The following is a 28,000-nucleotide window of genomic DNA, read 5'->3' on the forward strand; positions in this document are numbered from 1 at the left end:
AATGTATACAAAATTATATAGATAGTCTTTCTGAATCTCAAGCCGCCGCAAATACCTTTCTTGTATTTTTATAGTAAGATTGTTTGCATACAAATGTCAAACTAAGACAAATAATGACAAAATGGAAAATAAATCTATGCTTTATAAATGTGTAAAAATTAACATGGAAACAAAATGTAACATGTAATATGGAGGTATACAGAGTCGTACATAACGTTAAACAATGCACAACGTTACACACTGTTAAGCTTCATCGCTGAAAAAAATGTTCAATCACTTACACAATCTTATGTTATGCCAATGTTCTCACATTCAATAATAAAATTACATGCTGCTGTTTGTGGTCTGAAACGGAAGAACATTTTGTTCATTTAATAATATGTTCTGAATAAAAATAACTGAACAATGAAAACACGATGGCTTGGAGACATCCAGTGCTGACTCTGGACAAGGTCAATATGTTATAACATGCAAGCACAATTAATAACGACGTGTCCATAATTTTTGCGTGTAAGTTTGGGCATAATGTGAATACATTGATAGAAATTATCACTGATGTTATTTCACTGCAAAGAGGACTACAATATTCCAGGGATGCTTGGGACACACGTGTCTCCATGGGTACCGGAGTTAACTATTATGATATTGCTATTGAACAGGAATAATATCAAACTCAGTGGCAAGTCTAGATTGCCTTAGCAAATTAAGCATTGTTCTGGGCTCCATTTAGATCGATTTTTTTGTTCATATTTATTTTTAAGTAAGCTGAATTTATTTCTGGGACTTAATGTTAGTAGATGTTAAGATATAAGGCCAAACTATTGGTTTAAGCTAGGATTACGGATATATGAAAACTTTCGTGTGGTGTTTAACGCCAAACGAACGTTTCGTTATTGTCGTGGGCAGTGCGCAATGTGTTATATGTCCTCTCCTTTCACCATGAGATTCTGCAGCCCATCCTGCAATAGATATCATTGGAGAGGAAAGGAATATTGCCACTTGCTCTAATACCGCTAAGCTATGGAATGTGGAAGCGGAAACGATTGTACAGCTATCACATGTAATTGTCAATATGGTCGCTCTAAGTGAGTTTGATGCTGTAGGATCCTCTGACATCACCGAGCTGGTCGGACTCCAGACCAAAGCTGGCCTCCCTCTTCCTCTGGGCTCGGGGGAATAACGTGGGGGACATCTTGATCGTCTTCCTCCAGGTCTGTCCAGGAGAAATGACTCTGAAAAACAGAATGCGTCAGCGAGTCTGTGAGTTGGTCAGTATGACGAGTCAGTCAATGGGTCAGTTTGAGTGAATCAGTCAATTAGTCAACGTGGGTCAGTGAGTGAGTCAATGTAAGTCGTTCAGTCAGTGTGAGTCAGTCACTGTGAATCAGTCAATGTGAGTCAGTGAATGAGTGGCTCAATGTGAGTGAGCCAGTGAGTGAGTGGGTCAATGTGAGTGAATCAGTCAGTCAATGTGGATCAATGAGTGAGTCAATGTAAGTCGTTCAGGCAGCGTGAGTCAGTCAATGTGAATCAGTCAGTGCGTCGGTCAATGTGAGTCCGTCAGTGAGTGGGTCAATGTCGTTCAGTCAATGTGAGTCAGTTACATATATATCGAAGACATGTAAATTATTGAATCTGGGCCTGTCAAACCAGTTGCTGGACGCATGAGCAACGGCCAACGCCATCTTGGCACGATGACACGCAACCAGGCAAGTCACAGAGGCTGACCCTTATTTAAATCGGCTGTTACTACAAGCAAGAAGTATTGGGGACTTAGCCCGACCCAGAACCCCGCAAAAGAAATAGTAAATAAGTATTCAAAAGTAAGTAAGTATCACTTACCCTATTTTGATGTTGTCCGTGAAGGGAGCCACCACCTTCATATTGCCGTCAATCTCCACCTCACAGTTGGTCATCAGGACGGGGAGAGGGTTGGTGAAGGAGAGTTCCACCTCTACTGTCTCCCCGGGCTTAGCAGTGGAGGGACCCTACATAACACACAACATGTGACAGTAAGTATATATATGGACGGAAGAGTTCCACCTCTACTGTCTCCCCGGCTTTAGCAGTGGAGGGACCCTACATAACACACAACATGTGACAGTAAGTATATATATGGACGGGAGAGATCCACCTGTACTGTCTCCCCGGGTTTAGCAGTGGAGGGACCCTACAAACACACACCATGTGACAGTAAGTATATATATGGACGGGAGAGTTCCACCTCTACTGTCTCCCCGGCTTTAGCAGTGGAGGGACCCTACATAACACACAACATGTGACAGTAAGTATATATATGGACGGAAGAGTTCCACCTGTACTGTCTCCCCGGCTTTAGCAATGGAGGGACCCTACATAACACACACCATGTGACAGTAAGTATATATATGGACGGGAGAGTTCCACCTGTACTGTCTCCCCGGCTTTAGCAGTGGAGGGACCCTACATAACACACACCATGTGACAGTAAGTATATATATGGACGGGAGAGTTCCACCTGTACTGTCTCCCCGGCTTTAGCAGTGGAGGGACCCTACATAACACACAACATGTGACAGTAAGTATATATATGGACGGGAGAGTTCCACCTGTACTGTCTCCCCGGCTTTAGCAGTGGAGGGACCCTACATAACACACAACATGTGACAGTAAGTATATATATGGACGAGAGAGTTCCACCTCTACTGTCTCCCCGACTTTAGCAGTGGAGGGACCCTACATAACACACAACATGTGACAGTAAGTATATATATGGACGGGAGAGTTCCACCTCTACTGTCTCCCCGACTTTAGCAGTGGAGGGACCCTACATAACACACAACATGTGACAGTAAGTATATATATGGACGGGAGAGTTCCACCTGTACTGTCTCCCCGGCTTTAGCAGTGGAGGGACCCTACATAACACACACCATGTGACAGTAAGTATATATATGGACGGGAGAGTTCCACCTGTACTGTCTCCCCGGCTTTAGCAGTGGAGGGACCCTACATAACACAGAAAGTGTGACAGTAAGTATATATATGGACAGGAGATTTCCACCTCTATTGTCTCCCCGGCTTTAGCAGTGGAGGGACCCTACATAACACACAACATGTGACAGTAAGTATATATATGGACGGGAGAGTTCCACCCCAACTGTCTCCCCGGCTTTAGCAGTGGAGGGACCCTACATAACACACAACATGTGACAGTAAGTATATATATGGACGGGAGAGTTCCACCTCTACTGTCTCCCCGGCTTTAGCAGTGGAGGGACCCTACATAACACACAACATGTGACAGTAAGTATATATATGGACGGAAGAGTTCCACCTGTACTGTCTCCCCGGCTTTAGCAGTGGAGGGACCCTACATAACACAGAAAGTGTGACAGTAAGTATATATATGGACGGGAGAGTTCCACCCCAACTGTCTCCCCGGCTTTAGCAGTGGAGGGACCCTACATAACACACAACATGTGACAGTAAGTATATATATGGACGGGAGAGTTCCACCCCAACTGTCTCCCCGGCTTTAGCAGTGGAGGGACCCTACATAACACACAACATGTGACAGTAAGTATATATATGGACGGGAGAGCTCCACCCCAACTGTCTCCCCGGCTTTAGCAGTGGAGGGACCCTACATAACACACAACATGTGACAGTAAGTATATATATGGACGGGAGAGTTCCACCCCAACTGTCTCCCCGGCTTTAGCAGTGGAGGGACCCTACATAACACACAACATGTGACAGTAAGTATATATATGGACGGGAGAGTTCCACCTCTACTGTCTCCCCGGCTTTAGCAGTGGAGGGACCCTACATAACACACACCATGTGACAGTAAGTATATATATGGACGGGAGAGCTCCACCTCTACTGTCCCCCCGGCTTTAGCAGTGGAGGGACCCTACATAACACACAACATGTGACAGTAAGTATATATATGGACGGGAGAGTTCCACCTCTACTGTCTCCCCGGCTTTAGCAGTGGAGGGACCCTACATAACACACAACATGTGACAGTAAGTATATATATGGACGGGAGAGTTTCACCTGTACTGTCTCCCCGGCTTTAGCAGTGGAGGGACCCTACATAACACACAACATGTGACAGTAAGTATATATATGGACGGGAGAGTTCCACCTCTACTGTCTCCCCGGCTTTAGCAGTGGAGGGACCCTACATAACACACAACATGTGACAGTAAGTATATATATGGACGGGAGAGTTCCACCTCTACTGTCTCCCCGGCTTTAGCAGTGGAGGGACCCTACATAACACACAACATGTGACAGTAAGTATATATATGGACGGGAGAGTTCCACCTGTACTGTCTCCACGGCTTTAGCAGTGGAGGGACCCTACATAACACAGAAAGTGTGACAGTAAGTATATATATGGACGGGAGAGTTCCACCTGTACTGTCTCCCCGGCTTTAGCAGTGGAGGGACCCTACATAACACACAACATGTGACAGTAAGTATATATATGGACGGGAGAGTTCCACCTGTACTGTGTCCCCGGCTTTAGCAGTGGAGGGACCCTACATAACACACAACATGTGACAGTAAGTATATATATGGACGGGAGAGATCCACCTCTACTGTCTCCCCGGCTTTAGCAGTGGAGGGACCCTACATAACACACAACATGTGACAGTAAGTATATATATGGACGGGAGAGTTTCACCTGTACTGTCTCCCCGGCTTTAGCAGTGGAGGGACCCTACATAACACATAACATGTGACAGTAAGTATATATATGGACGGGAGAGTTCCACCTGTACTGTCTCCCCGGCTTTAGCAGTGGAGGGACCCTACATAACACATAACATGTGACAGTAAGTATATATATGGACGGGAGAGTTCCACCTCTACTGTCTCCCCGGCTTTAGCAGTGGAGGGACCCTACATAATACACACCATGTGACAGTAAGTATATATACGGACGGGAGAGTTCCACCTGTACTGTCTCCCCGGCTTTAGCAGTGGGGGGACCCTACATAACACACAACATGTGACAGTAAGTATATATATGGACGGGAGAGTTCCACCTGTACTGTGTCCCCGGCTTTAGCAGTGGAGGGACCCTACATAACACACAACATGTGACAGTAAGTATATATATGGACGGGAGATTTCCACCTCTACTGTCTCCCCGGGTTTAGCAGTGGAGGGACCCTACATAACACACAACATGTGACAGTAAGTATATATATGGACGGGAGAGTTCCACCTCTACTGTCTCCCCGGCTTTAGCAGTGGGGGGACCCTACATAACACACACCATGTGACAGTAAGTATATATATGGACGGGAGATTTCCACCTCTACTGTCTCCCCGGCTTTAGCAGTGGAGGGACCCTACATAACACACAACATGTGACAGTAAGTATATATATGGACGGGAGAGTTCCACCTCTACTGTCTCCCCGGCTTTAGCAGTGGGGGGACCCTACATAACACACAACATGTGATAGTAAGTATATATATATGGACGGGAGAGTTCCACCTGTACTGTCTCCCCGGCTTTAGCAGTGGAGGGACCCTACATAACACACAACATGTGACAGTAAGTATATATATGGACGGGAGAGTTCCACCTCTACTTTCTCCCCGGCTTTAGCAGTGGAGGGACCCTACATAACACACAACATGTGACAGTAAGTATATATATGGACGGGAGAGTTCCACCTGTACTGTCTCCCCGGCTTTAGCAGTGGAGGGACCCTACATAACACACACCATGTTCCAGTAAGTATATATATGGACGGGAGAGTTCCACCTCTACTGTCTCCCCGGCTTTAGCAGTGGAGGGACCCTACATAACACACACCATGTGACAGTAAGTATATATATGGACGGGAGAGTTCCACCTGTACTGTCTCCCCGACCTTAGAAGTGGAGGGACCCTACATAACACACAACATGTGACAGTAAGTATATATATATGGACGGGAGAGTTCCACCTGTACTGTCTCCCCGGCTTTAGCAGTGGAGGGACCCTACATAACACAGAAAGTGTGACAATAAGTATATGTATGGACGGAAGAGTTCCACCTGTACTGTCTCCCCGGCTTTAGCAGTGGAGGGACCCTACATAACACACAACATGTGACAGTTAGTATATATATATGGACGGGAGAGTTCCACCTGTACTGTCTCCCCGGCTTTAGCAGTGGAGGGACCCTACATAACACAGAAAGTGTGACAATAAGTATATGTATGGACGGAAGAGTTCCACCTGTACTGTCTCCCCGGCTTTAGCAGTGGAGGGACCCTACATAACACACAACATGTGACAGTAAGTATTTATATGGACGGAAGAGTTCCACCTCTACTGTCTTTCCGGGTTTGGCAGTGGTGCAAGGGGTGCTGCCAAAAAGTAGTTCATGGGGTAAGTAAAATACTGGCTTTAACGAGTCAGCTTGAAATAAAATAAAACAAATATTTCCATCATTCCGATGATCGTAGGGACCCTGGTTGCAATATGTTCCCTGCGTGTCGTGAGAGGGTCGCCGGACTCCGTCGTTTCTCATTATATTCAATTATTTACAGGCCGCCGTGATATAACTGTAATATTCGTGACTGCGTCGTAAAACAGCAAACACAGAAAAATGAACTCATCATTATAATATAGAACATGACTTCCTTCTGAAAGGAGGACAGAGCTGAATGTCTGCATATGGCTGACTCGATGTGTAAACAACACACACACCTTTATAACAAGGTCGGGTCTGCGTAACCGGAAAGAGGATGTCTCTGTGACGATGTTTCCGGTCTCCTTGACATTCGCGACAGCCTCGATATGGAAGTTGAAACCGTCTCTGGGTCGCATCATTGCTTGCTTGGGCGTCACACTCAAGGTGAAGACACAACCTTAGAAAAACAGATAACAGTTATACGTTACTACAATGTTGCACTACTCTCTCCTGCTTGTAATATATCAGTATAGTCTACGATCTGTGTCTCATATGACTACAATGTTGCACTACTCTCTCCCGCTTGTAATATATCAGTATAGTCTATATGATTAGTGTCTCATATGACAACAATGTTGCACTACTCTCTCCCGCTTGTAATATATCAGTATAGTCTATATGATTAGTGTCTCCTATGACTACAATGTTGCACTACTCTCTCCCGCCTCCAATAACTCAGTATAGTCTACGATTTATGTCTCATATGACTACAATGTTGCACTACTCTCTCCCGCTTGTAATATATCAGTATAGTCTATATGATTAGTGTATCATATGACTACAATGTTGCACTACTCTCTCCCGCTTGTAATATATCAGTATAGTCTATATGATTAGTGTCTCCTATGACTACAATGTTGCACTACTCTCTCCCGCCTCCAATAACTCAGTATAGTCTACGATTTATGTCTCATATGACTACAATGTTGCACTACTCTCTCCCGCTTGTAATATATCAGTATAGTCTATATGATTAGTGTCTCATATGACTACAATGTTGCACTACTCTCTCCCGCTTGTAATATATCAGTATAGTCTATTTGATTAGTGTCTCCTATGACTACAATGTTGCACTACTCTCTCCCGCCTCCAATAACTCAGTATAGTCTACGATTTATGTCTCATATGACTACAATGTTGCACTACTCTCTCCCGCTTGTAATATATCAGTACAGTCTATATGATTAGTGTCTCATATGACTACAATGTTGCACTACTCTCTCCCGCCTGCAATATCTCAGTATAGCCTACGATCTGTGTCTCATATGACTACAATGTTGCACTACTCTCTCCCGCTTGTAATATATCAGTAAAGTCTATATGATTAGTGTCTCATATGACAACAATGTTGCACTACTCTCTCCCGCCTCCAATAGCTCAGTATAGCCTACGATCTGTGTCTCATATGACTACAATGTTGCACTACTCTCTCCCGCCTACAATATCTCAGTATAGCCTACGATTTGTGTCTCATATGACTACAATGTTGCACTACTCTCTCCCGCCTCCAATAGCTCAGTATAGCCTACGATATGTGTCTCATATGACTACAGTGTTGCACTACTCTCTCTCGCCTACAATATCTCAGTATAGCCTACGATCTGTGTCTCATATGACTACAATGTTGCACTACTCTCTCTCGCCTACAATATCTCAGTATAGCCTACGATCTGTGTCTCACGTCCCTACAAAGTTGCACTTACTCTTGCCAGGCTCTAACTTCTCTGTGTACTTCGACTGAGCGGCCGTCCCCGTCACGACACCGTAGTATGTCTTGTAGGCGACCTTGACAGACAGGGTAACACTACGGACGGCGGTGCCGTTGTTGGTGGCGTTAACCTTGACGTCAAAGCCGTTGCCGACGATGATGTCACCTATGTCGTTGATGCCCAACACTAACGGCTACAAGTATGCAGGACAAAGATGGTTATTGCTAAATGCTCTGCTTCTGTAATTTTAGTAACATTTGAATAATAATTTGTCACGTGAATTACACATATACACAAGTGAAATTACAGTATCAATAATGAGAGATGATAGTATTCTTTTCTTACCTTTGTCAAATGTATTTTGTTTGAACATGTGTACGGGCAGACAAGCGGTTAAAGCGTTCGCTCGTCACACCTAAGACCCGGGTTCGATTCCCACATGGATGATTTCTGTGAAGCCCATATATCTCCGCGCTATTGCCTAAAACGAAGTAAACGCATACTCACTCACTCACTCACTCACTCACTCACTCACTCACTCACTCACACGTAACATGTCATTATCAGAAGAGAAAAACGAACTTGATCAAATCCTCAGCATCTGGAACTATTCCTGTTGAGCTTATTATGTCATGGGGATAGCAAATGTTTGATACAGCTGACCAATTTTGAAAGTTCCTTTAAGTTGTTACAATTTAAAAGCAAAACGTGGCACATAACCATTAAATCGGCTTCGTTGCATGAACAGGTTGCTACCATGTTTTAAAGTATATTATATTATTATTTTATTAGACCATGCCTGTTTTTAAAACAAACCTACTTCATGACCATTGGGGACAGTCGGGTTTGAACGGATCTCGGGCAAGCTATGCTTTCATAAGTGGAATTGGACCCGCGAAGATCCGGAGTAGAATAGGTCTTCAGCAACCCATGCTTACCATAAAGGCGACTATGCTTGTCGTAAGAGGCGATTGAAGGATCTGGTGGTCAGGCTTGCTGACTTGGTTGATGCATGTCATCGTATCCCATTTGCTTAGATCAATGTTCACAATGTGAGTCACTGGACTGTCAGGTCAAGAGTCTATTATTTACATCCCACCGTCACATAGCTGGAATATTGCTGAGTGCGACGTTAAGCAACGAACAAACCAATTTGAAAGGATCGAGTGATCGTCACACGCAATCGATTACAATCCGAACGGATCTGCGACTTGAACCCATGATTTTAGAATCCTCGCACGAATAAGGGTCGCAACTCTGTACACCGAATTGTGGCGCCAAAGACGACTGGGCCATCCATGACCCCTAACCCCTTTGATACTATGGTGGCACATGGACACATATCATCTTTTAAATTGTATGTATGTATTTAGATATGAGTGTTGAGAAATACGACGGATTGGTCAGATGAGAAGCGCTGACCTCTGACACTGGAGGTTCTTCCTCGTCCACCTCCAGGTTATCCTTCCTGAACATCGCCTCCGCCTGTCGCACCACTTCCCGCTCTCGGTCCGACCCTGTGAGGAGTACACAGTTAGTCAAGAAACGGCTGGTACCTGCTCCACGCAGTCACAGTATGTTTATTTGTCTGTTTGTTTGTGTGTTGTTTAACGCCGCACTCAGCAATATTCCAGCAAAATAACGGCCGTTTGTAAATAATCGAGCATCGGCTTACATAACTGAGATACGATGACATGCATCAACCAAGTCAGCGAGCCTGACCACCCGATCCCGTTAGTCGCCTCTTACGACAAGCAAAGTCGCCTTTTATGACAAGCATGGGTTGCTGAAGACAATTTTCAGGCCCTCCTATCTATGAAAGCGTTGAATGGGTTTATAATGATGGCGAATTGGTAATATTGCTTCCGTATTGGAACCGAATGCATTTATTATGCGAACGAAAAGACACACTATCGGATATGACAGCGGTCGTTAGCGGAATGCGTTCGCAGCCGCTATGGGAAACTCGGTCAAATGCAGCGGAATAACTTTGGCTGTATCCGTCAAAGTTAATAATATTTAAAGTTAAATTAATATAATTATTGTTTAGGTGCAAATCAGCCACAGAAGACTAGCAGAAGTTTTTATTAGCCATGCTACATCAACAATTATAGGGGAAATATTAGATCTAGCTCCAAGACGTAAACAGTGAATTCAATTATGGGTGAAATAATTTATCTAGCTCTGTGACTGATAAGCTTTCCATTAGACTATCATCACAATACATCGATAATGCATACAAAACATATTTTGATGAAAATGTATAATCTGTATCGAACGGGAATTATAATGTACGTTCAATGCGCATTAATTTCTTAATAAGAATTACATGCACTGGAAACAAGCGTTGATTAAAACACTTCCCATTTCTCTTCTCCACTACTGTCAGATATGCTTCGCGCTGTGGCGACAGAAAGTGTTGATGTAGTTCGGTGAAATACGGAATTTTACGGATATGACCGAATGTGTTCGGTTGCCGATGCTGTCGGTTCCAATAGCGACTGTGTGGTGATTCCAATGAGAACCGCTGTTACGATGATAGTAACTGCATCTATATCATATTTAGACTATTCCTTCGCACTTGGTAGCTGTACACACGATATTGCTTACATTATTTCGATAATGCTTCTTTTCATTCAAATAGATGGGAGGGCCTGTGTTCTTACCCGGATCTTCTCGGGTCAGTGACAGTATGTAAGAACCCTGGCTAAGTTATGAATCCCATTTATGATCCCCTTCCCTCCATACACACGGCATGGGCAGTTCTAAGTTGTAGCAGTGTCATTCGGGGTACATGTGGTTTTATGCGTCCCTCGTTAGGTTTTATATCACCTGACGAGGAACGCATACAACCACATGTACCCCGAGTGATACTGCAACAACGAGTTTACCTTAACGGCATGTTTTAATCTGTCTTCTTCGCGGTGGGGTATAAGGGATGTATTCTCCCACTCAGAAATTTATTTCCCCCCCGCCGGGCCGGATACACAGTACTTTATCAAGATCACGTCAACCAATCGGATTTCATCATTCGTTCAGGGAGGTATGATAAACGTAAATGCTAGGGCCAGGGACAGTGAACCTACCCTCAGGGTACTTATATTGATCAGTGAGGTCCAGTCGCTGCAGCCCGACCAGTGGCTCCTGGGTTGGTTCGTGGGTGCTGATCATCTTGCCGACACTGCAGCGAAAACAGAATAAAACATCTGAAAAATTAAAGAGGGTTGACGTAAATCAGGGAACGGTTGAACGGGTCTTCACTGTAACCCTTCCAATACATTCTCATGCTTGATGCAGTGTGTCTATTCGAGGTTAGTCGTCTCGTACAAACTTTGGAACCCGATGCGTATCATCCCCAAATGTTGAAACAGTATTTGGAGATCACGAGGTTATATACAAGTACAATGTTAAGGTAAGCCCTAGGAGCGCACACGAACGCACGCACGTACGCACGCACGCACGCACGCACGCACGCACGCACGCACGCACGCACAACCCAACAAACCCGTGGGTACATCAAGGGAGTTAACTTTCTGGAGCAGGATAGATAACTTGGTCCGGTGTTTGTTCACGTGATCACTTGCTTTGCCTTTGCACGTGTTTGTAATGGGTGCTACCGGTGAGGCAGGATAAGCTCGCCTATTCACCTGGTATTTGCTTGTGGTTTAGAAACACATGCTTGTGATATTTTTGGAATCGTACAATGAAAACAATGATTATGGGAATAGTTCTTCTTTTTCTGTTATTTACCTGTTCGGATTTCTTGACACTTGTTTCTTTTTCTTGGTCAAGACGTGTTCCTCCCAGACCACCTTGTCCGAGTTGACCTCGGCGAAGACAAAGGCCGTGTCCTGTCCGATGTTGAGGAGCCCCTCCTTGATGGCACTCACCGGGGTGGGGCCGCAGCAGTAGACGCCTATAAACCAGGGGAAGGGCGTGAGGAAATGTGGACATGGGTAGGGAAGAAAGAGGTAGGTAAACAAAAGGTTACATACTGGACCTATGAGCGGATTGTAACCACTGGCCACCCTCCATACCTGATGCCTAACACACCTGTCACCTGTCCATCCTGTCACTTGCTGTCATAGATGTTGTTTACAACTCATCGATCTTGTTCTACATTCCAAGTTTACCCCTCCGATTCATGACATTCTGCCACGTCTACAATATTTCATCACCTACTATCTCTGACCCCTGATACACCTACCATCTCGGACCCCTGGTACACCTACCATCTCGGACCCCAGACACACCTACCATCTCGGACCCCTGACACACCTACCATCTCGGACCCCTGACACACCTGCCATCTCGGACCCCTGACACACCTACCATCTCGGACCCCTGACACACCTGCCATCTCGGACCCCTGACACACCTACCATCTCGGACCCCTGACACACCTGCCATCTCGGACCCCTGACACACCTGCCATCTCGGACCCCTGACACACCTACCATCTCGGACCCCTGACACACCTATCATCTCGGACCCCTGACACACCTACAATCTCGGACCCCTGATGACCCCTGACACACCTACCATCTCTGACCCCTGACACACCTACCATTTCTGACCCCTGACACACCTACAATCTCTGACCCCTGACACACCTACCATCTCGGACCCCTGACACACCTACCATCTCTGACCACTTCAACACCTACCATCTCTGACCCCGACACACATACATCTCTGACCTCGCACTCAGGCACAATCTCTGACCCCTGACACACCTACCATCTCTGACCCCTGACACACCTACCATTTCTGACCCCTGACACACCTACAATCTCTGACCCCTGACACACCTACCATCTCGGACCCCTGACACACCTACCATCTCTGACCACTTCAACACCTACCATCTCTGTCCCCGACACACCTACCATCTCGGACCCCTGACACACCTACCATCTCTGACCCCTGCAACACCTACCATTTCTGACCCCTGACACACCTACAATCTCTGACCCCTGATACACCTACCATTTCGGACACCTGACACACCTACCATCTCGGACCCCTGACACACATACCATATCAGACCCCGATACACCTACCATCTCGGACCCCTGACACACCTACCATCTCTGACCCCTGCAACACCTACCATTTCTGACCCCTGACACACCTACAATCTCTGACCCCTGATACACCTACCATCTCGGACCCCTGACACACCTACCATCTCGGATCCCTGACACACATACCATATCAGACCCCGATACACCTACCATCTCTGACCCCTGCAACACCAACCGTCTCTGACCCCTGACACACATACCATCTCGGACCCCTGACACACCTACCATCTCTAACCCCTGTTACACCTACCATCTCGGAACCCTGACATACCAACTATCTCTGGCCTACACACACCTACCATCTCTGACCCCTGTCACACCTACCATATCTGACCCCTGTCACACCTACCATCTCTGACCCCTCACACACCTACCGTCACTAGTCTCCTGGGGCGTGGCATCAATCACCTGCCACCCGTCGAACTTTCTGCCAAGGTCAGGGCGACTCATCCATACCTCGTTCCACACATGGAAGTTCCTGCCAAAATGATGACACAGCATATACATGTAACTGTGTCTTAAAAGAAACATTATTTGTTAATCAATCTTTATTCATGGTACTTATGAGATATACTAGATAAGGTTCTAGTGTAATAGTTGTCTTTAATGTAGTGTAGTAATTTGCTTTTCTTGTGGACGAATAATCATGCCATTTTTGGATGTACATATCTTTTAAGGTCTGTGTGTCAAACGGGAGAAGAAATGCTGTGGCATATCTTCATGTTGCTTTTACCTAAATATAATCATATCCACATTCGTATAACATGTTTTTAACTTTTGATGCCCAATTTCTCAATAACATCCAAAGTTCTAGGCCCCAAATTTCTGATCCATACAATAGAATCGGGCTATTTTTGTATCAAATATTTACATCATATGTAATATTGTCCAGAACTCTAAGACTTTTTAATAAGACTTTATTAGTCAGGCCATCATTAGATACTATATTGTTTAGTTCAGTATAAAGTCATAGGCCCAATTACATACACTGCCGGGCGCAGGATGGTATGCACCCATCCTTGATAGTGAATCGATGGTGATGTATTTGATACGGGTGTTATTTTTGTGCTTTGGGCCTTAATTCTGCAGTTTTCCGCAGACTGTTTTCAGCTTGGTAACGTTCTGATATCGTTTGTAATTCCTTAGGCCAAATCCAATTGATACGTGGATGCTTTCCTTTGCCTAGCCGTTTGTATGCAATGTATGTAGCACAGGGGTACAAAAATAACAGTAACACAAATTGGAATAATGAATATAATAATGAAGCCGTGGAGTCATAGCGTCTTTGATACATTCAGAACATTATGTCAAGGTTTCAGTATTTAAAGTATTATCTAGGAAATTCACATGTTATACATCAAATTTGAAAATACATTTGTCTTTAAACGTCATAAGCTGTGCATGCCAACATAAAATGGATCTCATCTTCTTCCACGTTTTTACAAAAAAAGGGGAAAACCCCTCCTCCCTACAGTTAATACATACCATATGGAGTCATCGGATATATTTGTGTAGTTCCCTCTGCTGTTCGGCCGGAAGATCTCGTCACAGCTTAAACGTTCCTTGTCACTGTTGTGAGCTGATTCAAAGTTGGTGACACTCCGACAGGGAAGTCCTAGGGCTCGGCACACTGATGGCACAGTGAGGAGTTTAGTGAAAACATTGCTATGGTAATGATACTAATTAAAATAATGAACTATTATTATAAAGAGATAGTGATACAAGTTAGAGCTTGTGAGACCGGCAATAATGGCTTCCCAACAGTAACGTTGAGACAACTCACTGATGCATTGAACTTCATATCTGGTGCTGGTTTTCATTTGTTTTTTAAAGAATAAATATTTGTTAAACAACAAGAAGGAATGTTCCGTCCGATAGTTACACAACAAGACGGATTGTTCCCTCCTGTAGTTAAACAACAAGAAAGATTGTTCACCTTTTATTTATACCAGCAGGATTGTTTTACTTTCCTCCTGTAGTTAAACAAGAAGGATTGTTCCCTCGGATAATTTTAAACAAGAAGGATTGTTCCCTCCTGTTGATAAACAACAAGAATGATTGTTCCCTCTGATAATTTTAAACGAAATGGATTGTTCCCTCCTGTTGTTAAACAACAAGAAGAATTTTCCCTCCTGTAGTTAAACAACAAGAAGGATTGTTCAATTCCCTCCTGTAGTTAAACAATAAGAAGAATTGTTCCCTCCTGTAGTTCAACAAGAAAGATTGTTCACCCTATTTTTATACAAGAATGATTGTTCCCTCCAACAGTTAAACAAGATCGCCATGTTGGAGGGAACACACACATAAACACACTTTTAAACAGCAATCCCCCAAACTGTTAAACAATAATACTAATGGCTCCCACACACTGTAATCAACATTGATGATTGTTCCCCCTACTGTTAAACAACACTACTGATCGTTGTTAAACAACAGTGATGATTGTTCTCCCTTCTGTTAACCAACGATGCTGATTGCTGACCACACCTGTTACGAGGACCCCTGAGAAGACCCAGCACTGTCCGAACTTGACCGGTTTTCTGGTGGACATGTACTTTTTCAGGATCTTCACACTTCCCGTCCATGTAGATGGACTGGTGCCACCGGCGAAGCTGTCGCTCCAGTTGCCTTCAAGAACGCCGTTGTCGTCGGAGGAGTTAACCTGACAAAGACAACCAGAAAGTGTTTTTTCCTCTATCTGTTGCCTAATTTCCTCAAACGAAAGGCTGGCAAGGGAATGAGTGAACCTTGTTTTACGCCGCAGTCAGAAATATTTAGGCTGTTTCACGTGGCCTGTGAACAGCCGAGGCTTGGCCGGACAGATCAGTGATTGGTAGCAGGCGCACGGTCCACGCTATGCAGTGTAGGAAACATGGCAATACTACATACAGTCTTTTGAGCACTACACTGTATAACGTGGGACCTTTTCAGCCGCTGTTTCCAGGCACCTCACAGCAAGGGGCACCAAGCAGTGACTTCACACTATGATCCAATGCAGGTAATAGGACCCTTTTACCAGGACGAGCTACAGCGTAAAAGGGCTACCCCTTTGCTCACAGCTCTTACTTGCAAATTTGGTATCAGGTACACATAGATTTTAGGAAACGTGTGATCTGTTTGTGGACTTACGATCTTTGACAGAATTCTGGCAACCTTGCTCGCCTTCCCCATGGTGCGCGTCATCTTGTAGTCGAAGCCTTTCCTGACGAGGTGGAGAGCGGCGTGCAGGATACCGTCCTCAAACTGACAAAATGGTCGACAAAGATAATGATGATGGTAATAATAACAACAGACATAATAATAGTATGATGAAGAAGATGATGATGATGATGATGATGATGATGATGATGATGATGATCAACTGAGGTACCGCTCGAAACTGAAAATATTCAAACTTCATGACATATCAGAAAATATGTCAGCTGCTATATTGTAACGTTACTTCAACAAATATCACGTTAGTGAAGTTGGGTTGTTGTTTTTTATTTAGAATTAGTTTTCTTAATATTGAATTGGTCTCAATAAAATGTAGCAATGGAACAGAAAATGTTCAAAGCATAAATCCTCACTAGAATATCAATGATAAACGCAAGAATGATGAAGCAAGCACTCTTCTGACCTGGCCGAAGTACCAGCTACTGCCTCCCATCCTATCGTGTGTCCCCTGGTACAACACCCCCGAGTCGTTCTCCACCGCCTCCTCCAGCCACTGGGGGTCAGGGAGGTACACCACATCCTCTGTACGGACAGGTCAAGTTAGGGAGTGATTGTTATTTTACGCCACATCAATATCTCACCAAATTGTATGGGCTAACAATTATCAAGCGTGAACATGAACGCCAGTGGTTGATGTGAGACTGGGCAACGATTCCGCAGTCACTCACTCATTGATTTAGCTGGCCAATATTGCTTGTCATGGCCGAGGAAAAGGATGGTTGATTTTATTTTGCTTCATGTAGTTTGGTTAGCATAATTTACAAATATAGTATATAGGTTTATCTGAATCAAATTAGATTATTCATATACCGCAGCATGAATTTAACCGACTGAAGCATAAAACAGCATTCACTCAAAATATGGACTTTTTTAAAAAGACGTTTTTAATATAAAACGTGTAAGTGGTCGAATGTGATCGACGTCTAGCAAAAATATCGCTTCTTGCACATTTTACATTCTAAACTGTGTTTCACAGGTTTCACAGTTGGAAACGTGAGACAACGGAAATTAATGTCTCCCAATGTATACCATAACTAACTGTACTGTTTGCTCCATGCTCTTTATCTCCAGGGCTAGCATTTCGGTAAATGTTTTTTGTTTGTTTGTTGTTTAATGTTGCAGTCAGCAATATTCCAGCTATATGATTGCGGTCTGTATCGAGTCTGGACCACACAATCCAGGAGCAATTTCGATGTCACTGCATATACTTGTAGGAGACAACATATCTTCTCTGAGGGGCGGTCGGGTAGCCTAGTGGTTAAAGCGTTCGCTCGTCACGCCGAAGACCCGGGTTCGATTCCCGACATGGGTACAATGTGTAAAGCCCATTTCTGGTGACCCCCGCCGTGGTATTGCTTGAATATTGCTAAAACCGGCGTAAACAGTCTTCTCTGACTGAGTAAGTATGGTTTTAAAATTATATGACAATAAAAGGCAATATGTTTATGTTTCTAGCCATGCTGTAGTCCCGGGACAAATGTTATAAAGAACGAGTATATAAATGTCAACATCATCGACAGGTATTTGTAACCGCTATGTGGAACCATTTTCTTATTATCAGGTGATCAATTTGGAATATAAACATCGCATTGTTATAGTGAGTGAGTGAGTTGGTTTTAATACTGCTGTTGGACACTAATCCAGTTATATCGAGGTGTGTCAGCTTAATGTGGGAGGAAATCCCGAAGTGGTGCAGGTCTCAGACGTTTACCACTTTGGTAGATTTGGTTGGTTGGTTTGTTGTTGAACGCCGCACTCAGCAATATTCCAGCTTTATGACGGCGGTCTGTAAATAATCGAGTCTGGACCAGACTATCCAGTGATTAATATCATGAGCATCGATCCACGCAATTGGGATCGATGACATGTATCAACCAAGTCAGCGAGCCTGACCACCCGATCCCGTTAGTCGCCTTTTACGACAAGCATAGTCGCCTTTTACGGCAAGCATGGGTTGCTGAGGACTTATTCTACCCGGATCTTCACGGGTCGCCTTTTACGGCAAGGATGGGTTGCTGAGGACCTATTGTACCCCGGATCTTCACGGGTCGCCTTTTACGGCAAGCATGGGTTGCTGAGGACCTATTCTACCCCGGATCTTCACGGGTCGCCTTTTACGGCAAGCATGGGTTGCTGAGGACCTATTGTACCCCGGATCTTCACGGGTCGCCTTTTACGGCAAGAATGGGTTGCTGAGGACCTATTCTACCCCGGATCTTCACGGGTCGCCTTTTACGGCAAGCATGGGTTGCTGAGGACCTATTGTACCCCGGATCTTCACGGGTCGCCTTTTACGGCAAGCATGGGTTGCTGAGGACCTATTCTACCCCGGATCTTCACGGGTCGCCTTTTACGGCAAGCATGGGTTGCTGAGGACCTATTGTACCCCGGATCTTCACGGGTCGCCTTTTACGGCAAGAATGGGTTGCTGAGGACCTATTCTACCCCGGATCTTCACGGGTCGCCTTTTACGGCAAGCATGGGTTGCTGAGGACCTATTGTACCCCGGATCTTCACGGGTCGCCTTTTACGGGAAGCATGGGTTGCTGAAGATCTATTCTACCCCGGATCTTCACGGGTCCACTTTGGTAGAGGTAAAGAGCTGACAAATACAAACATAATGGAAATCATAATGAATCATGAATCAACACTGATGTGTTTGTTTTAATTGTGTGTAATTGTTGATGTGTGTGTTTCAGTGCATACACATTTTCTCACCTTTACACCAAGGATTGAAGATGATGATGATGTCGTCGTTGTGGTTGTACTGCCAGACGAGGTCTTTGCCGTTCTCGACGTCAACGGTGGTCCTGACAATCAAGTCCCACACACCGACAGGGGTAGAGGCGGGTGAAAACACTTCTACCGTCAGAGAGTTATCTCCCTTCTTGGCGATGGTGGCGCCCCATCTCCGTGGCTTGTAAGACGTGTCTTTGTCCTCTGCTACCCTGATGGTCTCATTGACAGAGCTGTTACTCTCGTCAGACGCTGCAGGAATAACGTGATGGGGAAGCACATAACGACACGAGTAGCAACAATCTCGACCAATATCAAAACAACCTAATCATATGCGAAATCGAACCGATATCCTGTAGAATATTCAAACATCCGAACCATACTGATTAAAGGAATAATGAAAAATATCGGGAAATAAGCTTTACTGTCAATACATCTGAAATAGTGCTTACCAATTCAACAAACGTCAGAATCAAATGTTGAGATGTGTTTGTGTGCATTGTTTCCAACGTGCATTTGGTAGACAAGACCAGGAACCTATGAGGTGAGGTGAGGTGAAATTGGGTTTAACGTCGCGTCCAAGATTATTGCACTTAAATAGCGACGTGTATGCACGTGTGTGGGTGTGGCTGCTTGTACTAGTCCGGACTGATTTATAGTGCTAGCACACTGAGATACCATGCCGCAGTTAAACATGAATACCCCACTCAGACTCCAAGCCGACCAGTCCTTGCTTTAGCCCCTTAATGCCGAGCGTCAGACAGGGTACCATCTTTTAACCTCTTTTGGTATGACGCGGCCGGGGATCGAACTCCGGACCTTCCGCTCTCCGGGCGGACGCTCTACCACTAGACCACGGAGGCGTTCAGGAACCTATGATAGCATATCATTTTACTGTATCTAAAACTTAGTGTTCCCTCATTCATTTCCATCAGTATATAAGTCTACCCTTTAATTGACATAGGGCGGTGGGGTACCTTGTGGTTAAAGCGTTGGCTCGTCACCCCGAAGACCCGTGTTCGATTCCCCACATGGGTACAATTTGTGAAGCCCATTTTCTGGTGTCCCCCGCCGCGATATTGCTGGAATATTGCTAAAAGTGGCGTAAAACCACACTCACTCACTCACTCACTCACTGCTATATGTCGGTGGTCTGTCAATAATCGAGTCTGGACCAGACAATCCAGTGATTGATATTATGATCCACGCAATAGGGATACGAAGACGTGCATCAACCAAGTCAACTAGCCTGACCACTCGATCCCGTTAGTCGCCTCTTGTAGGATAGAAACATAGAATAGTTGACAGTACGCATTCGCAGCAGCAAGCAGGTGTATTGCTAACAGTCCATGGGTCATAATCGGAACCAGCAGAACAAGCGGATCCTGGCAGCTAAGGTGCGCGCACTCTTGACAACTCTGCACAACATACTGCGATTCCTTGCAAACAGGGGCGGTCGGGTAACCTAGTGCTTAAAGCGTTCGCTCGTCACGCCGAAGACTCGTATTCGATTCTCGAATGGGTACAATGTGTGAAGCCCATTTCTGGTGTTCCCCGCCGTGATATTGCTGGAATATTGCTAAAGCCGGCGTAAAACCATGCTCACTCCCACCTTGCTTACACCTGGCTAGACGTGTACATATATTTGTTGTAAGTGTGGATATGTGTGAAACAGACATACCTAGGCTGAATAAGAGCGTGATGTCGTTCTTGTCGATGTCGTAAGGTCTGTTGAAAGTGATGGTGATGAGGAAGGTTTGACCTCTCCTGACCACCAGCTCGGCCTCCTTTTGACCTCTGACCTCTGTGCACTCATACATATCAGTATGGTGCTGCTTGGTGTTCTCCGATATGTTAAGGTCAAGGTTGGTCACGTGCAGCCTCGCTGCCAGATCAGTCTCTGGCACTTCTGGCTGTTCATTTTCATCTTCATCGCTGTCTGTTTCAGAAACATGGAATGGTATACCAATTATTGTTTGGGTTTTCATTAGAAAAACCATCACCCTATCTATCAAATGGTCAGACCCTGCTGGCCTGGCGTACACCAGGAGCCTTAACCTTGATGGTTTTAGTCATTGGGTTGACCATACATTGTCTAAAGGTCACTTTAGACCATAAAATGTGCTGACAACACCGCTTTATAATACCAGCCACACAAATACTAGACATGCGTGGGGTGGGTGGTATGTACAGCTGGAATTAATTGTGATTTGATAACAGCTTTTCTGACCTGAGCCATCGTTTCCCGCGCCAATGGTTTCTCTCCTCCTCAGATATTCCCCCTGCAAGTTCCGGAAGCGACTGTCGAGATCCCCAACCGTGGGCCGCGTCCGGCGGTGGGAGTACCATGGCCGACTGAATCGCCTACGCACTCTCCTGGGCCGGAAATAACGGTGTCGGCTTAACCCATTACTGAAAAAAAGGTCGTCCAGTTAATCTCCGTTAATCCCGAGGTAATGTTATATGACATCAATACAGAGCTTCAGATAAGCAGCGTATTTGCGTGAATTACCCCCAAAAAATATTCAAAACCCAATTACTTCAATTCACTTGCGTACAGAAACGCATGCGTTAAACAAGAAACTCAAATGTATAAAATCAGCACGCGTATATACCCAATGAAGCTCTTTCAGCATGCGTTCAAAGGTGCTAATATCCGAAACACAATTATGAGCTAATTTATTTTCCGAGTCAAACCTATATATACTCAACAACAAAAGTTCCTGTGACACCAGTATTTTAGTGTATTTTTTTAAACAAGTAAAGTTTGGTTTTCAATATTGTAGTACATGTATGGAATCAAGTCACAAAAACGCAACTGCTACAAAAAAAAGCATGCATTCCATGTAAAAGTTTACTTTTATGCAAGCCCCATGCATTTCACTACCCAAGAATGGGTATAAAAGCATGTGCGTTAACGGGATTCCCTATGCATTGTTTAGCATCGTGCTGACAACCACTCAGAAAAACAACAAAATTACGCAATTATTCAACATTACGAAATGCCAGGCCTGTCCGAAAATGAGCGTCTGCGAGCCATTGGTATGCTTTAAGCAGGAACGAGTCAACGTGATGTTGCAAGACAATTTAACGTCAACAGAAACATCATTTGGTGTTTATGGCAACGTTGGCAACAGACGAATGCAGTCAGAGAATATCCTCGGAGTGGCAGGCCTTGCGTAACCAATAATCGACAAGACAACTGGATTCGAACAACACACCTACGAAATCGATTCCAGCCAGCAACAGTGACTGCAAGAAGCATCCCTGGCCTTCGACGAATATCTTCACAAACCATACGTCGTCGCCAGGGATTGTCGCCAGAAGACCAACCAGACGTCCCATTTTGACAGGAAACCACCGTCAAGCACATCTACAGTGGTGCAGACAGCGTCTACGCTGGACGGCCATGCAGTGGGGACAAGTTCTATTCACTTACGAGTCTCGTTTTCACCCCAGCCACAGCGATGGACGGATTCGAGTGTACCGACGTCGAGGTGAACATTACGTCAATCATGGTGTCATGGAAGAAGATCGGTTCGGGGGCGCCAGCGATATGGTATGGGATGGTATTACAGCAAGTCAGAGGACTCGTTTGATAGTGGTAGAGGGAAATCTCAATGTACAGCGCTACCGCGACGAGATCATTGGCCCTGTTGTTCTACCGTTTTTACGTCGTCATGGCCAAGGCATTACCTTTCAACATGACAACGCCCGGACTCATATTGCTCGACTTGTTCAGGATTCTCTTCAATAAAACAACGTGAATGTCATCCCCTGGCCGGCTCGCTCCCCTGATCTCTCACCAATCGAGCACATGTGAGATGAGATGGATCGGCGCCTTCGAAGTGAACCACGTGTTCCACAGACAGTCCAGGAACTTCGAAACATGCTCCAGCAGATATGGACAGATATCCCACAGGACTTTGTGCGACGCCTGGTCCATTCCATGAGACGAATATGTGTTGCTTGCATCGCAACCAGAGGTGGACACACACGCTATTGATTTGTAAATTTACATTCTGGCAATTTGTCAGTATGGCAAATTAAACCATTTGAAACACTTACAGTAGCCTTTTATCTGTTGCAAACCGAAATTGTTTCAGATTTGGTAAAAAACATAACTTTGCATTAAATCTTATTCAATGTCACAGGAACTTTTGTTGTTCAGTATATTTAGGACAGTTATATACATCTAAAACATTATTTCGGGGTTTTTTACATCTCAAATGTACACTAATTTTTGGGAGAACCAAATAAAGTGATAAATAGATGAGTGAAAACATATTGGTTACCCAATGAAAAATATAATAACCCAAATAAAACCGAAACCCTAGAGTAAAAACTCAATTGCTAAAAATGTTATCTGGAGCTATGTCTATAGATTCGCCCTAATTATGATCTTTAGAATAACAGCGCCATGCCAATGTTCGTTGGAAAAGGAACAACCTCCGATATTATGCCGCAGATGAAACGCCGTGAAAAAACTGAAATACTGTTTTATAAAGGAGGCGATTAACAAGGCAATGCCTGATGCAAAATCTCAACGTCATCAGGTGTTTAAAATTTCGTCTCAGGGCGTTGTCTGTGAAATACAGCACCACGCAGCACGGGCGTAATCCCAACTGTTTGTACTTCGGATTTTCAATATCTTCCTATATTTTACACCCTTCCTTTAAACTGAAAGTATAAATTACCTTAGACTGAAGTTCCGGATGTTTCGGGAACGTGTAAACATCGTCGTTGGCGACGTGGATTTAGGCTGACGTAGCTATCTGGAGTGACGCTGTTCCCGGGACGTTCTGCAAGGTCATCAAAACAGTACAGTGGAGATTTATACCACATGTTTATCGACATTTTGTTTACCTTGCATTTAATCTGACAAACCTCCCCTCTTGTGCTATTACGTCCAAAACTCGTGTTCTCCTAAGAATTCAAGTGATTCAAGACCCCGTCCCTGTCTCATTGCCTCTATCTGACAGCCATGTCGCCAGTGACGGGGCGAATGGGTTCACGTCAACCGTACATGATCTTGTGAAAAATGAAATTTTGTTTATACTGAACATGCTTGTACATTGACATCAAAATGAAGGATAAGGGCAAATGAAATATAATGATATTCTCATCGGTTTAAACTCGGTGTTCTACAAATACCACAGATGTTCTGACCGGTTTAAAATAGGTGTTCTACATATACCCCATGTTCTGACCGGTTTAAAATAGGGTGTTCTGTAAATGCCGCCAACAAGAAGATGTTCTCGTCGGGGTTTAAAATCGATGTTATATACATACTGCCCACAATTGAATGTTCCGACATATGTAAAAGTAGCTGTTCTACAAATACCACAGATGGTCTGACCGATTTAAAGTAGCTGTTCTACATACCGCCACCAATCAGCGTCCTTTCTCCACAGCTAATCTATGGTACGTGTTCAACAAATGTTTCCAAGAACCAGATGCCTTGCCTTGAACTATTTAAAAATTAAATCCGAAAAAAGTGTCAGATGTATTCATGACAGCACAGCATGAAATGATCCTTCACGGCAGTATCTTACACATCCTAACACAATGAGTCCACTGTCGGGGTTATACTGGGAGGTGCGAAGAAAAGAACAGGAGTGATAGCCACTGGGATTTATATTTATATCGTTAATGGACCAGTCAAATACACAATACCTCAGTACAATGACTGCGTTGGCCTTCTCAACAAAGCAACGGACACATGATACTTTCTGAAGTTTATCGCATGACTTGCCAATATTTTATTTTGATGGTAAGCAATTTTGTATCTAGTAACCCACATCGGGGATATTCTTCATGCATGAATAATTGAATATTTCTTTTCATTAATATCCAGTTTACATTGTATCCATGTCGGGAATCGATTTCGTGCCCATATGGTGACGAGACAACGCTTAACACCTAGGCAACCCTATCACCTTCACCTTCACCCTCCACACACAACTCACTGTAATATCATAATAATATGGTCTGGAATTTTTTACATTGCTGCGGACGTGATGGCATTTTGCATTATCATGGCACTGACAAAGTAGACACAATTTATGGATAACAACTTCTTTGATTACTGAAAAGGCGACGTTTCGGTATAGATCATATACCGTTGTCAAGCCGTACGTTGTCATCCCTCTACTTCTAAGTAATGCTAAGAGGGCACTGCTGAAGTAGAGTTGTCATGTCAAATCTGTGTCAAGTCATGTGTCGCTGGGATATACCTGCCCAACCCCAGGGATACATTATTTCCTTCTCCTCTATATTATTTACTCCATTTGAAATTCATTTGAAGGTCCATTTAGTTGTAAACCATTCAAACTGCTGCGCTAAAGAAAGTATACATCCATGTTTGATGGTTGCTGACCTGTAACAAACATGAAACGGTTATTCTATGGTGATGTATTAAATACGGGTGTCATAGTTGTGTTTGGGACCTTGAGTTTGCAGTGTTTCGGAGTCTGTTTCCATCCCACTCACTTTTTGATAAAGTTTGTACTCTTTTGGTCAAATTCAATTTTCAAGTGTATACTTTCTGTAACCAGAAAGCTTATGGTCTTGGATAAGCTGAACCATATAGCAACACTCTAGTCAAATAATGTACAGTCTACTTCAGAAACGTGGTGGTAAACATGCTTGTTTGCTAAGGGTCGCTAACTCGCTAAAATGGGTATATATTTATAAAGAATTTAAACGTGTTTCCATATGACATTTGCCAGCGTCAGCGATTAATTGTAAGGTAAGCTCGCTGGAAAGCCTCCAGAGTAACCCCGTTCTGCATGAGCGTGCGACAGACAGCTTCACAATACCAGTACACGCCAGAGACATACAATTATACAGGCATGAATATGTGCCATGCTGCGCGACACACAGGGGTATTATACCACTAAATTGAACCTTTCATACGAGAATATCTTAACCGTGAATACAGTTTACACTTGTATGGTTAAACTTCGAAAACAGCGATGTGTTAGTTATACCAAATTACATTACTGTAGGTTAGACTTACTGCGATGTTATTCAAATCCCAATGTCCCAGAGAAGCATATTTACATGTGCATCATTTCAGAATATAAGATAAACAATTCCGATTTCAAAGTTTTGATAAGGGCACGGTGTTAATGAACCAACTGTGTATGAAGCTATCTCTTTATCAATGATTGTAGTGTAGGAAATGGTTTGATATGACAAGAACAAACACCGGCTTCAAACATAGTTGCCTATGACGTGACACAGAGACACCGTGACACCCCATGTAGTGACAACACTGTCATCTCATACGGACGTGACACAGAGACACCGTGACACCCCATGTCGTGAAAACACTGTGATCTCACACGGACGTGATCATCACACAGGCACGACTTTGGCATAGATACCTAAATACACCGATTGAGTAATGTGCCACGTAGCACTGAACAGATACCTTTAAACGGAAAATTTATGGTGATTTTCAAAAGAAGAGGTGGGGTCTTTACAGTTTACAGTTTACCAAACCACTTCTTTTAAGTATATCAGTTTACTCTGAATGGATCTGTACGCGCGTGTTGTTTCACCGCAGGGGTCGAATCATTCATCAAAGCTTTCCAACGGCAGCTAACGTCTCAATGTGGCTTTCACTGACATCGTTTATTGTTTTTTTAAAACAGTCCATACCTAGAGCACATATCAGTAATGCATAAGTTACATAGCATTACATCCGAATTAGGTCGTACGAGAACTCATGCATGCAAGCCGCAACAGCAGGGTGCATAGCTTGTATGTGGACGAGCGTTACTTCTCTGAACATATACGATTTTGATAGAAACAAATAACTCCATTAATATCGTAAAGGAGCCCCAGTGAGATGGGAGATTCACCTGAGGAAAATCTAGATCTAGACTTGCTTCATTTAGAGCGTTTGCATTGTAGAAAGGCTAAGCTTTTATGCATATCTGGCCAGGTAAATCACGTAGAGATTTTAATAAATGTTATGTGTATCACAACACGACAATGAAATGGCCATGTGGACCAGTGTAGGCATAATAACGACCGTGCAATATTATCGATAATATTGAAGAGCATTCTTGGTGAAATGAGTAAACAATGGGTAAATGAGAAGTGAGTAAACAAAAAAAAGCGGCCTACTAAAATAATGTATACAGAATTCGGCGTGGTTACAGCTTTTTTTAAAATGACGGATGGATTTTGTGATTTGGCAATTCACATATAGTAAGGGTGTAATCGTGTTTTAAATATATACCCAAATTTGTCATAGTTTTTGTTTGTTTGCTTGTTGTAAAACGCCGGACTCAGCAATATTCCAGATATACGGTCTGTAAATAATCGAGTCCGGACCAGATAATCCAGTGATTGACATCATGAGTATCGATCCACGCAGTTGGGATACGATGACATGCATTAACCAAGTCAGCGAGCCTGACCACCCGATCCCGATAGTCGTCTATTACGGCAAGCTGAAGACCTATTCTAGCCTAGATCTTCACGGGTGATAATATGGCTTGACGTGGGGGAGCATCCCTTCACCCTCCCTCTGAATCCGCGAATGAGAACATTGTGCATATGATGCAAGTGATGGAACTAGCTTACCTTATACTGCTGATGCTGTGCAATCCCCTTCACAGCGACACGTGCAGCAGGCAGCCCTATCCAGGAGGCAGACAGTGCGACTGTGAAACCTACACACGCCTACTTGATGCTGTGGTGACCACGCACAGCCAATAGTAACACTCCGAGTGAGACGTATCGTTACGCATTACACAGACCTA

At 44.1% G+C, this 28,000-nt stretch overlaps 1 protein-coding gene across 4 annotated transcripts; it reads right to left on the bottom strand.

Moving 5' to 3' along the window:
* Window positions 1–124: 124 nt before the first annotated feature.
* LOC124140841 (protein-glutamine gamma-glutamyltransferase K-like) lies at window positions 125–27,974 on the bottom strand. Of its 4 annotated transcripts, XM_046508624.2 has the most exons (18): window positions 27,822–27,960; window positions 24,606–24,691; window positions 23,918–24,022; window positions 21,451–21,632; window positions 20,902–21,159; window positions 19,203–19,472; window positions 16,888–17,006; window positions 16,398–16,511; window positions 15,756–15,930; window positions 14,754–14,898; window positions 13,643–13,746; window positions 11,932–12,097; window positions 11,268–11,362; window positions 9,604–9,698; window positions 8,176–8,374; window positions 6,709–6,869; window positions 1,843–1,988; window positions 125–1,232 (listed from the first exon to the last, which is right to left on the bottom strand). In XM_046508624.2, exons 3-18 carry the CDS (start codon window positions 23,956–23,958, stop codon window positions 1,082–1,084), a joined length of 2,421 nt encoding a protein of 806 aa, XP_046364580.2. In that variant the 5' UTR covers window positions 23,959–24,022; window positions 24,606–24,691; window positions 27,822–27,960; the 3' UTR covers window positions 125–1,081. The 4 variants fall into 4 exon arrangements, with proteins under 4 accessions (XP_046364580.2, XP_046364579.2, XP_048253553.1 ...); XM_046508623.2 differs by lacking the exon at window positions 24,606–24,691 and having other exon boundaries at window positions 27,822–27,974; XM_048397596.1 differs by lacking the exons at window positions 125–1,232; window positions 1,843–1,988; window positions 24,606–24,691 and adding an exon at window positions 2,048–2,170 and having other exon boundaries at window positions 27,822–27,974.
* Window positions 27,975–28,000: the final 26 nt, after the last annotated feature.

Source organism: Haliotis rufescens, unplaced genomic scaffold (assembly GCF_023055435.1).
Source record: "Haliotis rufescens isolate VD_foot unplaced genomic scaffold, xgHalRufe1.0.p SCAF_17, whole genome shotgun sequence".
Lineage (NCBI taxonomy): Eukaryota > Metazoa > Mollusca > Gastropoda > Lepetellida > Haliotidae > Haliotis > Haliotis rufescens.

Bases quoted from the DNA above. Each gene is read 5' to 3' on its own strand.
- LOC124140841 (XM_046508623.2), bottom strand. From the start codon at position 23,958: ATGTTTACACGTTCCCGAAACATCCGGAACTTCAGTCTAAG. The intron at 11,363-11,931 runs GTAAATAACAGA...TTTTCGCTGCAG, and splicing joins GTGTCAAGAAATCCGAACAG to TGTCGGCAAGATGATCAGCA. The intron at 6,870-8,175 runs GTAAGTGCAACT...TGTTTTTCTAAG, and splicing joins GAAGTTAGAGCCTGGCAAGA to GTTGTGTCTTCACCTTGAGT.